At 34.7% G+C, this 16,158-nt stretch overlaps 1 protein-coding gene across 5 annotated transcripts in view; it reads right to left on the bottom strand.

The window, feature by feature from the left end:
- The window catches only part of LOC150093587 (smoothelin-like protein 2), a 133,284-nt gene extending 131,123 nt beyond the window's left edge, over window positions 1–2,161 (bottom strand). For 2 of the 5 annotated variants that reach the window (XM_090413111.1, XM_090413107.1), the window contains exon 1: window positions 1,761–2,161. In XM_090413111.1, the coding sequence (XP_090269237.1) occupies window positions 1,761–1,802 (42 nt within the window). In that variant the 5' untranslated portion in view covers window positions 1,803–2,161. The remainder of the gene's footprint in view (window positions 1–1,760) is intronic. The other 3 variants (XM_090413109.1, XM_090413110.1, XM_090413108.1) reach the window with 2 other exon arrangements.
- Window positions 2,162–16,158: the final 13,997 nt, after the last annotated feature.

Raw genomic sequence — 16,158 nt, 5'->3', positions numbered from 1 at the left:
AGGGTTTTCCTATCAGAAACTGTTTTTTTTTTCATCCTGTCAAACAGAAGGGCAGTTAACAAAGCTTAATACACTAGTCTCAATGCCTGAATTGCTGTGGCCATAAATTCAAAATAACCAAGCAGCCTTTTCGAAAGCCAGAAAAATTATAGTGTATGCTTTTCCCTCATCTAGTTACTTGGTTATAGAGGACAACCTGATTACTAGAACAAGAGCATCATTTAACAAATCCATGCTTGCCTTCATAAAGAATATTGCCCTTGTCTGCCTAATTCTATAATTCCAAATTCTTACCAGTCTTTCCAAAATCTTAACAGCTACAGAAGAAATACAAACTAATCTATGTAATTTGATACTTCATTCTACTACCATCCTTATGTGATGGCACTATCTTCCATTTATTGGTTTTGGAACCTTAAGCGATGACATGAATCAGCAAAGTAAATCTACATTGTTTTCCCTGCTATTGTGCAAATTCCCAGATTTATTGGTATCTTGATTAAAAAAAACAACAACAAAAACACCTCTTTCTTTCAAAAAGAACACGACACACATTCCCACATAAAATATTCAAGGGGAAAAAATTCAAGTATTCAAGGAAAATTATGTAAGCAAACTTCAACAGCATCACAGTTAATCCAATAAAAATAATTTTTGATAAACAGACTCCTCATGCCTTATAATTCATTATTCAGTGAAGTGTTCATTCAATGATTTATAGTTTCAATGAATTGTTGGTTTTCAAAGATTTGACTATTGATAAATTGCAATAAATGAATTGTATTTTTCAACGAACTGCCTTTCGACGAATTTCTTTTTCAATTATTTGTTTATGCAATTTTTTTTTTTTTTAATGAGTTACCTTTTGGTAAATCGTCTTTCGGTGAATTGTTTTTGACAAATTTTCTGCATACCCTAGCAGCCATTTTCTTCTCTACCCTCAGATAGAATTACTGGCTTTCTAATTCATTGATAATAGCATGTTGAACATGCTCAACAAGGCCATCACCTGACTGCATGTGAGAAGAAATGGGAGACAGAATCCAGAGAACCTAATCTGGAGATAAAGCATGGCAGTAGTCGCTTCACACTTCCAATAAGCAGGGTAGTGGTATTTTTCAGGAAGATGAAATATCTACTACCCACAGGTCTAGTTGGCATTTCCTCTAACTAGGGTAGATATACATACAAGGCAGCAACACTTGCCTTTCCAGAGCCCCTTTGTGAAAACAGGCCATGCCACAGGTTGACTTGACCAGGAGGTTATGTATTGAACATCACTAGCTCATTAATAGTTCAAAACAATGTAATATGCCTTCTTTTATACTAAGTTCAGATGTCTCTGAGGTAGACCATTCTTGACCAAAACCAAATAAGGAAACTTGAATACCTTTCTGACTGTATAAACATTTTTGGTTGTTAATTATAAGGCAGAAAAACATCAGAATAATATATATATATATATACACACACACACTAGCCCCCCCCCCCCCCCCCCGAGTTCCGGGCTGGTAAGACAAAAAAAGTGACATAAAAACGTTTCAAATTTCGGCTTATCTTTTTATATATATAGCGTAGATATACATATATTCCTAGTGCACAATATTTAAGGAAATTTACATAATCAAATTATGTAAATTTCACAGTAAATAAAGAAAAAAATTATAAAATTTTCTATTTATACTTAATACATATCAAAAGTCATAAATTTGTTTATATACAAGGAAAAAAAGCATTTATTTCCTTTCTTTCTTTCTTACCTCATAGCCTCGTGTTTTACACTTGCACCAGTCCAGCAGCATTTCTTTGATGTCACTGGCACTCCGAGTTACTGCTCCAGGTCTGTATGCCCTACTGATGAAAGCTCCAAACTTACTACCTTTAAATTATTTATTTATTTTTTTTAACTCAAATATACCTTAAAAAAAGCTGGTACTCTTTATAGTGTTCTTACCAAAGAGTTAAATTTTATGTGTATTGTGACTATTCTTACTGTTGTTTCTTGAATTATAATTTTATTATTAATGGCAAATGAGTGGAGAAATATTAAATCTTTAAAGCAAGCTAATAGCTTGGTTGGCAGAGTGGATAATATACTCACTTTCTAACCAACAGCATCTATGTTCAAATTCCACAGATTTAAGCCTTCAGCTTATTGGCTTTTATTATCTAGTGTGAGATCACTAATTCGCTTATTTGAGGGCTGAAGAGGCTTGAAAAGTATCCTGTTTGGTCTCTACAACAAAGTTTCTAGATTATATTAATAGAAGAAGACCAGCAACAAGATGGAAAGACCAGAAGAGAAGAAGAACTTAACCCCACGAACAGTATTTAATGTGTTGTATAGGTTTACAACAGTTTGTGGATGGAAGTCATATAAAAAAAAAGTTTTATTAGGTTGGAAAGTATATTATGCTTTACAATAAATGTTATTCTTGTTTTTCACCAAATATATTCATGACTAACTCCAGGATGCTTAGAGATGTTGTTTAGTGAAAAGGTGAATTAATAATTAGAGAAACTAGGTATATTTTAGGTTGTTCCTTGAAAGTGTAAGTGCATGCCTTAAATTAATAGGTTGAAATTGTGAGTGTAATGGCAGAGAGATAGACAGAGAGAATATGAATGGTAGCATATTGGAGAGATCTCATTAATGGAGGGACTAGTCTTTGTCAAGAACACCGGATCTAGTAATAGCTTTTGAGAATTTATCTGTAAATGAGGTGACCTCTTTCACTAAGAAGGCACATATATGAAACTGTAAGACAGCTGATTATAATAAAATGAGAAGGCAGACAGAAGCAGCCTTTGGCAAGGGGAAACTGCAACATACAGTAGAAGAATTAGTGCATGAGAAATAGTCAAATAGTGTCTAAAAGAGGAAGTGATATCAGACTTACATTGTCAAGGTTAGGGATGCAAAGAGATCACTGTAAATCTGATATCGTGAAAAACAATATTGAGGCTCAGTAGCAATATAATGAGCAGGCCAGGAGAAGGAGAAAGTCAAAATCATATTATGAAAAGAAGTTAGTTGAACTGTCTAAGAGAAAAATTTTTTGTTGTGTAGTAAATAAACAGAAGACTGAGCATGGAAGAATAACTTTAGTGAAGGCAAATGGTAAGAAAGTGTCAAAAACACTAAAATAGCTGAATTTAAATATTTACTTTAGTAAAGTATGGCTGTCAGACTGATATCAGCAACTTTTACCCCAGATGTAGTGCAGAATAACTTTTATAAACTTTCATTGATGATGAAAGTATATAAAAGAGTAGTCTCTGTTTTCTAGGTTAGTATTTTCCAACATGTCATTAGGAGTGCAAGCACTATTTTTTAATAGTGCTCTTTATTTTGATTACTTTTGTTTACCTTTTTTATTTTTTGTCACCGTATTGTTGCAGATATGTGCAGGTCTATTCTATAATTAATTTTTAAATAACTAAAAAATCTAAAGGAAGTTTTAAACAAACTGTCTCTTGCCATGTATCCACTGACCTCCTTTAGGGGTATATCTGACTGATATCAGGATGACATTCCAATCATGTGGTTCAAAATGTTTGCTTTAAAAATTTAAATTCAAATAGTTTACCAGATGTTATAATAAATTATATTATTATAATATTTGCATTATAATTTTAAATACCTTTATAAGTATTTGTGTCTGAATAAAATATTACTATAACTTCTCCCAAATTGTCTTTGATTGAGGTGGGGGATATATGTTAGTTTTACTAAAATTTTAAAAGGGGTACACAGGTATTGAAAGTTTGGGAAATGCTGTTCTAGGTTGAGTTGCTAGGTTGTATTGCTAAGATAATCCTTTTTTTTTTTTTAACAGTCCGAAGAGATTACAGAACCTATAGATTATTAGTGCCTTTGAGTACAGGAACAAAGAGAAGAAATCTATCAATATTCTTTTTGAATAGTTGCCATTTGTAATCTGTGGGGAACAATTCATAAGGCAGGCTATTCCAGGAATAGAAACAAAAAAAAAATGAAAGTGGAGGAGGTGAAGGTATAGGTTTGGTGGGTAATCAGTTAGACTGTAAAACTGATATTGCATTATTTCTCATATTATTATAGGCTTAGCAGAAAGTGGCAGCTGATTGAAACAGTACTCATGGAAGTACATAGAAAAGACAGAAACATAACATCTGTGAGACATGGTTGGAGTCTGTTTTCATTGATTAGCCCAAACTACCTTCTTTTGGATAGCATGAAGATTCAGAAGGGTCTCTGGAACATATCCAAAATGTGAAAACAAACTTAAGGTTGGGGGATTTGTGCAGAGGTAATTGCTAGACAGGTGTAAAGTAATGCCTTGAGCAAAAAAATGACAAGTTTTTCTGGAAGCTAAGAAAATTGCAGAGGTGACCTGAAATCATTTCTATGAAAGGAAGACTATACATTGGTAGCTTTGAAGACAACTAGATTGTCCTGACTCTGTTGAGAAATGGAATGGTGATCAATGTTAAGGTAATGATTATAGAAGATCTACATGTTTGGATTTTTAAGCACTGTAGTTTTGTCAGATGAGCAGGAAGAATGAGACAGATTGTCATCAGCAAAATTATGCATAAGGTTTGAGGTCATTGATAAAAGTTCACTTATCTATTGAGAAAAAGTGTAGGTGATAGAACTTTGGGGAATACTTCATAAGGCTGGCTATTCCAGGAATAGAAATAACAAGAATTAAAGAGGAGGAGAAGGTATGAGTTTGATGGGTAAACAGTTGGACTGTTAAATCGATATTGGATTACTGCTCCAAGATCTCTAGCCTGATCATACTGATCAGGCTAGAGATCTTGGAGTTTTAGTAGATAAGAAGTTGAAGTTAAATGACCATATAGCAAACATTGCAAATATAACTCAGAAGAGAATTGCAATACAGAAATATGCCTTAACATGTAAAGATAAAGAAGTCATTTTGCTCTTTATGAGGCCATGATATGACTTCACTTGGACTATTGTGTCTGGTTTTCATGATGATTCTTATAATATAGTGGAGAGGGTGCAAAGGAGAATGTCAAAGATGATATTGGGATTATGAAATACAGATTATGAAGATACTGAAAATGTGGATTGCAGACACCAGGAAATAGGAGAAACAGGGATGATATGATTGAGACTTACAAACTTCTGAAGGATCATACAGGACACCAGTACATGGAAATTTTCATTTTATGCAGGATGAGGAGAGGATATCTATGGAAGTTGAGAATGAATGCAGTGAAGAAAGGCAGTAAAAGTTAGATATTTCTCTCATAGAGTAGTGTGTGAAAGGAATGGATTGCCTTTGGAGGTTGTGAGTGCAGATAGTGTGAATGAATTCAAGAAAAAGTATGGCAGCTGATGCAGGTGATATGTGGCCTCCATTGATGAGTTTCTGACTTCCAGGAAGTCCCTCTTAATAATGATAATACTAATATTTAATGATATAAATTTATACACATTTGGCTTACCATTCTAGATACTAGAAAAGAAGGCATGTAATTGAAATGTCTTAGAAAAGGAATTATGATGATTTGATAATGAAGTTGTTAACCGTTGTTACCAGGTAAAATTAATTGCACATTTAACAATTCATCAGATGTCAGTCTTTTTTTTATTATTATTGTTAATAAGAAAATTTTTCAGTAGTGACATACTTCATCATTTGCACTAGAAGTATGTAATTTTTGACAGTTATATTAAAAAAAATGCAGCTCATCATGTTTGAATTATGGTACTTTTGAATTTTAAATGTAGTTTTACAAAACATAAGTTGAAATAGCACAATAATTGAAATATCTAATAAGTATTATAATCATTAGCTGAAATGAATCTGTCATAAAAAGTTTCACTACCAGGCTAAAGTAATTAAGCAGTTATAGCATCTATTGAAATGAAAGTTTCATTTGAATAGAATTAGTATATATGACTTAGAGGCAATGGAAACCATCAGCACAAGAATTGGTTCAGTATATATTAATGCTGTAATTAAAAAATAGATATAGGTAATTTTGCAGTGGCATGACATTTTATAAGGGAATAATATTATCAGCGAATGTGAGATGGTCAAGAGGTCTTTGAAGGAAGCATTATCAGACAGGATCAGAAGATAATTCAGATAGGCGTTAGATCAATGAGTAGTATAAGCAGAACTACAAAAATGAAATGTGGTGAATGATGTGTATAGAGAGAAATGTGATCAACAAGCTCATGGGCTGTTATAAAGCACAGCAAGAAAAGTGACCACTAGTAAGGAAGGCAAAATCAGATTTTGAGAAGAAATCATAAAAATAATTATAAAAAAAAATATTAAAAATTAAGCTCAAGGGAATCTGAAACAGTTCTTTTGCTATGTGAGAAGTAAAGGAAGAATGACTATGAAAAGATAACTTTAATGAAAGCTGATGGTAGGGTGGAAATGAAGACAATCATTCTCTGTATGAGTGTCATGTCCAAGAGACTATTCTCCTCGCTGCATGTTCCCTTTCATCAAATTGATAATCAAATTTCATTACCAATTGACAAATTGTTAATGAAACATACAACAAACAAGGATAGCATCACTGCAATTAAAATAAACCTCCCTCAAAAAACCAGTTTCAATGAAAAGACAGAGCACACAAAATATACAAAACAAGCCAATATCCCTACAAAAAAAAAAAAAAAAAAATAATAATAATAAAATAAATAAAATAAAAAAATGAATAAATAAAAAATAACTTTCACAATCTCTTCACCAACATCCATGGTATAAATGCCAACATACACTATTACTTACAGATATCTAGACTAGACCTGCTTTTCTTGAGAGAAACCCAAACTGCAGCTACGTCAACTACAGTCCATTCACCTCTAAATTACACACTTCATGATTCCTTTCACCACAAGGTAGCACCTTGTGGTGAAAGGAACTTACTGCTTTAAACCTCCTCTGCTAAGGTTTCCTTCTCCCATTTTGTAGCATCCATCTACTGTATTTACTGGTCTCCAAATTCCAAGGACTGCTCTGACCTCTTCACCTTCCTATTCCTGATGTTCAACTTTCAGCAATACAAATAGTGAAGTCATCTTCCTAGGTGACCTCAATGTCCAAAACTCCAGCAAGGCTCCCTTTTCAAACACAATTGACCAAGCTAGACTAAATGCGAAATGATTCTATAAGCAGTGAGCAAACTATACACCTTTCAACTCGAATTACTGATAACCCCTCCACTCTCTCAATACTCCTTTTTTTTTTTTAATGAGTTCTCCATCCAAGTATATTGTTGAGATTACCTTCCCTCTTAGTAATTCAGATCACAATGTTGTACAAGTTTCCTCTTACGTAGAAGAATGTCCTTCATTGAGCATTCTCAACCTCTTGTCCTTTCTATCCAGGTCTATCTAGACTAGACCTGCTTTTCTTGAGAGAAACCCAAACTGCAGCTACGTCAACTACAGTCCATTCACCTCTAAATTACACACTTCATGATTCCTTTCACCACAAGGTAGCACCTTGTGGTGAAAGGAACTTACTGCTTTAAACCTCCTCTGCTAAGGTTTCCTTCTCCCATTTTGTAGCATCCATCTACTGTATTTACTGGTCTCCAAATTCCAAGGACTGCTCTGACCTCTTCACCTTCCTATTCCTGATGTTCAACTTTCAGCAATACAAATAGTGAAGTCATCTTCCTAGGTGACCTCAATGTCCAAAACTCCAGCAAGGCTCCCTTTTCAAACACAATTGACCAAGCTAGACTAAATGCGAAATGATTCTATAAGCAGTGAGCAAACTATACACCTTTCAACTCGAATTACTGATAACCCCTCCACTCTCTCAATACTCCTTTTTTTTTTTTAATGAGTTCTCCATCCAAGTATATTGTTGAGATTACCTTCCCTCTTAGTAATTCAGATCACAATGTTGTACAAGTTTCCTCTTACGTAGAAGAATGTCCTTCATTGAGCATTCTCAACCTCTTGTCCTTTGGCAATAGAAAGGTGTCAAGTGGAATGACCTCTGAAACTTCTACTCTTCTTTTCCATGGTCGGACTACTGCTTCTGCTCTGTGGATCTCAACACTTGCTCTGAGTGAGTCACAGAAATTATTCTTGTTGGTATGAAGGCCTTCATACCAGCAAGATACCTTCATTCTTCATTCCCCCCCCCCCCCCAAAAAAAAAACTCCTATTCACTTTCAAAGCCTTGGGTCAACAAAGATGTACCGAAGTGGGGAAAAAACTCAGTTTACTGCAGATGGCTTACATCATGAACACCAGCTGTATAGTCAACCTCTGCTGAAGCACACAATAAATATAAAACAGCCATCAACACATCTAAATCTGCCTTCATAAGGGCCAATAGCAGAAACCTTACCTCCTGTTCAAATTCAAAGTGTGCCATCTAACCTTGCAACAGCCATCAGATACAACTCCTGCTCACCTACACTTATACCACTCTCTCCCTCCCTCCTTCTCCATCCAGTTCTCCTGCATTTTTTGCATAGATGACCAAGGCAAATAGGTTCCTACTATATCAGAAATTGGGTACACCACATGCCTCTTATGGTTTTTTGACAAAAAGACATTAGAAAAATACTCTTCTGGTCTTAATGGCATTTCTCCAGTTGTACATATTGTTGTACTCCAGAGCTAACACTGTCCTATATCTCTACAATTTTTTATTCTCAACTAGCACTTATCACAATGCATAAAATCAAACACATCAAAATCTGTTCCAAAAATGGGAGATAAGTCTACAGTTAAACTACCATCCTATTGTCTTGATTTCAATCCTTTCCAAAATAATGGAGAAAGTCATCAACAGACAACTTCTCCACTACCTATAAGCCTACCAACAACCACCAGTATGGATTTTGCCAATCTAGATCCATGGCTGATCTCTTAGCTCACACCATTTAACAGTGCCTTGGAAAGGGTTGGAGAAACATGTGCTGTCACTCTGGAAGTTTCCAGAACATTTGATCATGTCTGACATTTAAGCTTGCTCGGTAAATTGCCATCCTTCAGTGTACCTTCTACCCCGCACATTTGGATCATGTGCTTTCTCTCTGGTTTTTCGCTTTGTGTCATGGTAGATAGCTCCATCTCTCCTTTGAGCTTTGTTACCAAGCTCAGGGCTATGTTCTATAATCCTCTTTCTCCTATACATAAATGACCTAGTCTCCATTACCACTAATCATATCCACATCCTTTGCTGATGATAATACATTCCATTCATCTTGCTCATTCAACCTGTAGCACTCAGATGCTCCAAGCTTCAGAATCATCTATGACTTGCTAGACATTAAATAGAGACATATGCATTAGACATAGTATAAAGTTTTAAATAACAGCTTCACAAATGTAAGAGAAAACTAAATAGAATTTATTTCTCCTATATATTTTGTGCAGTATATCATGAGCTTCATTCAGGAAGAAGGCAGAATAACTAGTAACATCACAAATTATGAATGCAAGAACAAGTCATGCAGCATGTGTATAATATCATATATGTTGGTCACAGTTATACAGTAGGTGGGAACACTATCAGAGTTCAGAGACATGGGTATAGATTGTATAATTATTTATACCCACGTCTCTATACAATTTAAAAAATTATATGTATACTAGGTATTATTTCTGAGAAAATTTCCATGTTACTCTTCTAAAATAAACTATTATTTTAATGGCTAATATAGCCTATTTTCGTTTAGGAGTGCCCCTTTTTTTACAATGTCATTGGCTCTTTACTCGAATCTTAGGGCATTACTGAAGTGTTATAAAACTAATATATCAAGAATCAAGAAAAAACCCAGGTTTTCTCAACTAATTCCCCCCACATTACTTTATCTCCACTCTTGTAAAACCCCCTTCCTTTAACAGCTTGACAGCAGATGAATGCATATCGCCAGGATAAGGAGACAGAAAACAACATCCAAAAAAAGTATGTCCAAATTTTCCTCCTTTATTATTCTTGATATATTAGTTTTGTAACACTTCAGTAATGCCCTAAAATTCGAGTAAAGAGCCAATGACATTGTAAAAAAAGGGGCACTCCTAAACAAAAGTAGGCTATATTAACCATTAAAATAATAGTTCTGTGGGGTCTTATGAAGAATTTTGTTGATAGTATTTTGGCTGTAGCCATTTCTTAAGAAGGTATTGCTGGTAATATCGCTATTTAATTCATCTTTAAGTGATTGTTCATTGGAGCAAATCTTCAAAGTCCTGTTTTTTAGTGAGTCAATGATGTGCTGAGTGGTGGTAGGAGGTTTATGTGTATATATTGTTCATGTGTAGGCTTCCAGTAAACAGTGAAGGAAAGACTGCCAAAAGGAAGATGAGAAGTGTATCTAGAAAAGGAAGTGTGTTCTACCTTTCAATCTCAAGTGTGAATTGCATGTGTGTGTGTTGTTTGTTTAGGTGGCTGAGGAAAGTGTCTAATGTCCAGTAGCCATGGAACCAGATAGCGAAAATATCAACGTATCTAAGCCAGACTTTGGGTTTTAAAGGAGAGGAATCTAGAGCATGTTGTTTAAAAGCTTCCATATAAAAGTTAGCAATTGGGGAGATAATGGTTAGCCCATGGCAGTGCCTTCTTTTTGTAGGTAGAAAGTGTTTTGCCACACAAAGTAGCCAGAATGTAGTACGTGTGCAAAAAGTGTTGTGATATTGAAAGAGAATTTGTCCTGTAACAGAAGAATTGTGTCATTGATTGGGACATTTGTGAAGAGGGCAGAGACATCAAAACTGACTAATAAATCACTTTCTTTTCAGTGTGATTTTGTTTACAAAGTGCTGTGTGTTACACTAGTTTCTTGGCTAGATGATAATTAGGGGCTATACCTTCAACTATTAGCTGGGATGGTACATTCTGTTTGTGAATCTTTGGTAAACCATAAATTCTCAGTGCCAAATAAATTCTTCCGGTACATGACAAATAGAGAGAACTAGCTGTCATCTCTAGAAGTTGTGTAAGAGTGCAGTTAGTAAAGGTGTGTTGACTAGATTTTTTTTTTTTTTTCTTGGAGAGGGGTGAATGAATAGAATGAATTGCCAGAAGTAGTGAGTGTCCTGATAATGAATGAGTTTAAGAAAGATGTGATAGGTATTGCATATTGAAAGGATAGTGTAGATCTCTCACATTAAGTCTTCTGACCCCATGGGAATACTGAAATAATAATAATGATAATATTAAATTATTATATTTAAAAACTTTATCACAATGCAGTACTCAATTTTATCATTACAGTCACTTAGCATGCCACTTGTTAGTCAAATGAGTGCCTCCAACTGAATGATGCAGGTAGAGAGTTGAAACTGGTACACTAAGCTCTCCATAGATAGTGCTATCTGTCATGCACGGTGTTTTAAAATTTTAATATCATCCTTTTAATATGCAATGCTTCTTGCTATATTAGTATTACTTATAATCCTTAAGAGTCACAAGACTCATGCCAGACTCTACAGAGCACAAATACCTTTCATATCTTGTCTTGAATTCATTCATCATTGACATGCTCATCCCCTCAGGTGATTTGTACTCATTCAAAACTGTCTCCATACAAAAATTGTATCTTTTGATTCATTACTCATAACCTTTATATAGCATTCATTAGTGACTTCATGTTCTTTTGTTTTCTTCATCCTATGCAACATTTCCCCTATATCTGTCCAACAGACTCTTGTGTCTCTCTCTCTCTCTTTCGTGTTTCCTTATTCAGGCAACAAGACCAGTGCACAGAAAATGATAACAATTTTGTAACCTTCACAACTTTTGATGTGTCCTTGAACTTTAACTCCCTATCTACCACCACCACCAAATCTCTTGTCTCTTGAAGTTCCTGATACAATATGGTATACCTCATTTCATGTTCTCTTGCCAAAGTGTATGACCTTACGCTTGACAACATTGACTGGTGTCCCCTCCCTCTCTTCATCTACACACACAACATTGTAGTACATTATCACATCAAAACTTTCTACCCTTTCCAGTTTAGCATTATCTGCACACTCTCTAACCATGAATTATGTCTTCAGTATATAAACTAAATCACAGCAATCTCATAATATGACACAGGGGTACACTGCATGTCATCCTTCTTCTTTACGATACATCCCCCACAACTTACTAGCATCTTTCAGCCATCCCTATATCCAAAACTACTAATTGATTTGTCCACATCGCCCCTCAATTTCAACAGCAGTTTGTCATGTGGTATTGTATCCAACACTTTTTCAAAATTCTAGAAAAATTGTCATATAAGCATCTTCTCTGTCTAATACAGTTATTATACTATTATAAAAGTGTGATTACGTACTGAAACAAAAATCCTTTAATAAGTCCATTAGAAAGTCCATTCTCATCAATCTGATATTGTGTTCTATCTCTAACCAGCTTTACCCCTGATCTTTACCACTACACCTGAAGATAAACAAGCCCTATAGTTTGCTACAACTGATTTGGATTTCTCCCTTTTGCACTGTTTTTTCTTCTTTTCTCCCTTTCTCCAGCAAGAACTATACCTGTTGGCAAAAGACTATTGAAGAACTAATTCACTTTGCATATTTAATGTGGTACTATGTTAAATATTTAAAATTCTTGCATATCCAACCTTCATACCACACAGCCTCAAATCCATTATCACAACTCTTCTCGGGTCGTAAATAATATCTCATCCCCTTTTAATCATTCTATCCTCATGAACAATACTGTACCCTATTTTATTATTGTATTTTATTGATGTTAGCACATCATCTTCTATCATCCACATCTTGCTGAACACCAGTGATCCAGCTTCTGCTGAGGTCGTCCCAAAGCCCTTTCTCTCATACAACTTTCATTTGTCTCAGACCTATCTACATAGCCTCTCACAGTTCCTCCCATCTAATTTTCATTTCTCTGCCTGAATGAACATACACCTGCATATGTGTGTGTGTGTGTGTGAGTGAGAGCATGTGCTTGCGTGCGCATGCACACACACACATTCTCTCAACAGCAGCCTGCCCAACTCTCATTCAAATGCAGACTATCTCTGGCAAACAATTTTCTCTCTCTCTTCAGATTTATCCCGTACATTCACATACTCAAGGCATCTCTTCTCTCTATCCTAGTCACTATACCATTTATAATAATCATCTCTTATAATACTAATTAATGACAGAAGTCACTTACATAAAATGTTTATTTGTAGAATTTTTGGCTATGTTTCATAGCCATTTTCAATACAGGAAGATAAACACAAAAAAGAGAGAACAATTAAATTGAAAGCACTTCATATTATGTGTTATTGACTGTAGGAGAATAATTCCATCTGCATAAGTAGATATCAGGAAATAAATAAAAATAAAATAATTAATAAAATATAATAAAATAAGTGGAAGATATTATAATACTAATTAATGATGGAAGTCACATAAAATTATTTATTTGTAGAATTTTTGGATATGTTTCATAGCCATTTTCAATACAGGATGATAATCACAAAAAGATAAAGATTTATTTTAAAATATTTCCTGATATCTATTAATGCAGGTGGAATTATTCTTCTGCATTTGTTAGCACATGTAATATTATGCACTTTCAATGTAATTGTAAGTGATTATCTTTCTGTATTGAAAATCTTTTTGAATATGGGTATGAAACATAGCCAAAAATTCTACAAATACGTAAGTTTGTGTGACTTCCATCATTATTAGTATTATAATGTCTTCCACTTACATCTTGATTTTTAAATCAATAATCATGTGTCTTCTTTGCTTCCTACATTATACTTGTTAGCACTCTCACAACTTGCCTCTCCATGCTCTTCACTTCAGTGTCTCCAGTAACAACCCCATGCTACATCATTCATACCCCCTTGTAAATCATTTGTTATAACCAACCGAGTCCTCTTCTATCCACAGTCTCAGTTACTTTTTTCATCCTTGGTCTCAAACAAATCTTCAGTATCCACCATGTTTTAACATTCCTCACAATGGAAGAAATCCATATGGCATGCTATATTCTCTCTCTCTCCTTCACTATCCTACTTTCAATTCATCTACTATCATTCACTTTCACAGGCACTTTTCCACATTTAACAGCCATTCTCTAATTACTCTATCTCACTCTACACCTGCTTTAATTGATTTTTGTTTCCATCAATTCACTTCTAATATTCTTTTCAATTATAGACATCCTCATTCATAATTTTCTATCATACCTTCACTACAAGTCATTTGCCATTCTACATCCCACTTTCTTTTTTTGCCTGTTTTTTATATGTACATTCTCATCAACTCTTAACTCTTCCATAATACATGATGATATTTTTGGAATGTAACCGTAATGTAAATTGACAAACCAACTGGTACAGGTACCACATGGACAGAAATTTCTTGTTTAATTTTGCAAAATGGGCACTTCCTTTTAAAATTTGTTTCAAAGCAGTTTATTTTAAAGATGTTGAAAGTACTTAAGAGATGCAGCTAACTGGCTTCAGTTTTTCCTCCTTGCTCACACCAGTCAAAAAATATGAATCTTTGAAATCCTTGTAACACCTGTTCACAATGTTCAAAAATTCATTAACATGGAATTTTATTTTGCTTTATATGTCCACATTTAGTGTTTCAGATACATCTGTCTTAAAGACATAAATCAGTTTTTAAGGGAGGAACAAATCCTCCCTTTTTTCATTTATAATTAGCCTTTTCCCCAATTACAAATGGGATTTGAGTTAAAGTCTCTTTAATACATACATGCATATATACGAGGGGTTTCTAAAAAGTAAGATTAATGCATTTTTTCTTCTTAATAATGGTGAAAAGGAATGAAACAAAACACAGTATACAGATAAACCTGTTAATAATGTTCGAAAAGGCCAAAACCTCAGTAGTTATCAGAGGAGTACAAGGCATCACACATGGGGATGTGTCTGGAGGATCTGTTGCAATACAAGAACAAAGGCAAGGATTTACTCTCTCATCTAGTCACAGGAGATGAAACATGGGTTCATCACTTTACCCAATGGAGCAAATAAGACTCCTTGGCATTCTGTTGGTGGATGTCTTGCCAAAGGGAAGGACAATCAATGCAGAGTTTTACTGTGCAACATTCAACATAAATGACCAGGACTCCTGACAAACGGCTTGATTTTGGTGCACAACAACACTACTTACACATTGTGCACACCACTGAGTGGTTGGTTGTGCTGTAATCATTAGGAAACTTTGTCACATCCCCCACCCCACCATACAGCCCAGACTTAGTGCTTTCAGACTTCCATTCATTCGATCCCCTCAAGAAACACCTTTCCAAAAGACATTTCACTATGAATGAGGAAGTTAATCAGGTAGTGCAATGTTGGTTACTGGGTGTAGGTGCAGACTTCTTCAATGGTATTGATAAACTGATCCATCATTGGGACAAGTGCATCAATAAATTTGGAGACTTTGTGGTGAAGTAGTGCATGTTCACTTATTTCTTGGTGTATAATTTCAACGTCCTATTATTAATCGTGTATTAAATTTTCATATACTAAAATATATGAAATACATCATGTATGTGTCAGTAGTATGCATCAAGAGTTGCACTTAAGAAGTCAACATCAGCAAGAGCCAGGGCAAAGAATAGTAGAATTTTATATGTATATAATTATTGATGTTGCTATAAGCCAAGGAATGTGGAGGGTGGAGAAGCAAGTGAAAGGTGAGCATTATGTGTGATTTTAACTCAGTAATATTGATTGGAAGAGATAGCATCAGGGAATAAGGAGAATGAAATTATTGAGTTCTTAATGGGGCAACTGTCTTGGGTAACTTTTGCAGAGGATGCAGTTTATCAGGGTCTTTCATCCTGATGAATGCAAAATAATGAAAAGTTTCAGTGTAGAAGATAGGACTGATATCGAATGAGCAGGAGGTATATGAGGAATTAAGTAAACTTGACATTAAAATAGTGGTAGGATTTGACAATATGTCACTGTGTATCTTGAAGGAATGCTATAGGGAATTAACAGCATCCTTGGCACACACACACACACTTTTTAACAAGTCTCACAACAGGACAACCAAAGGAGTGGAAAGAAGGTAAAATTATTCCACTTCACAAAGTAAGAATTAAGACCAAAGATACAAATTTTAGGCCAATTTATGTGTCTGAAATTGTGGTTAATATGTTAGAGGGAGAGAAATTGGTGAGGAGA

The sequence above is a fragment of the Typopeltis vanoorti genome, chromosome 23 (genome assembly GCF_054136105.1).
Source record: "Typopeltis vanoorti isolate ZY-2024b chromosome 23, IOZ_Tvanoo_1.0, whole genome shotgun sequence".
Lineage (NCBI taxonomy): Eukaryota > Metazoa > Arthropoda > Arachnida > Uropygi > Thelyphonidae > Typopeltis > Typopeltis vanoorti.
This window is presented reverse-complemented; position numbering and strand designations above follow the sequence as displayed.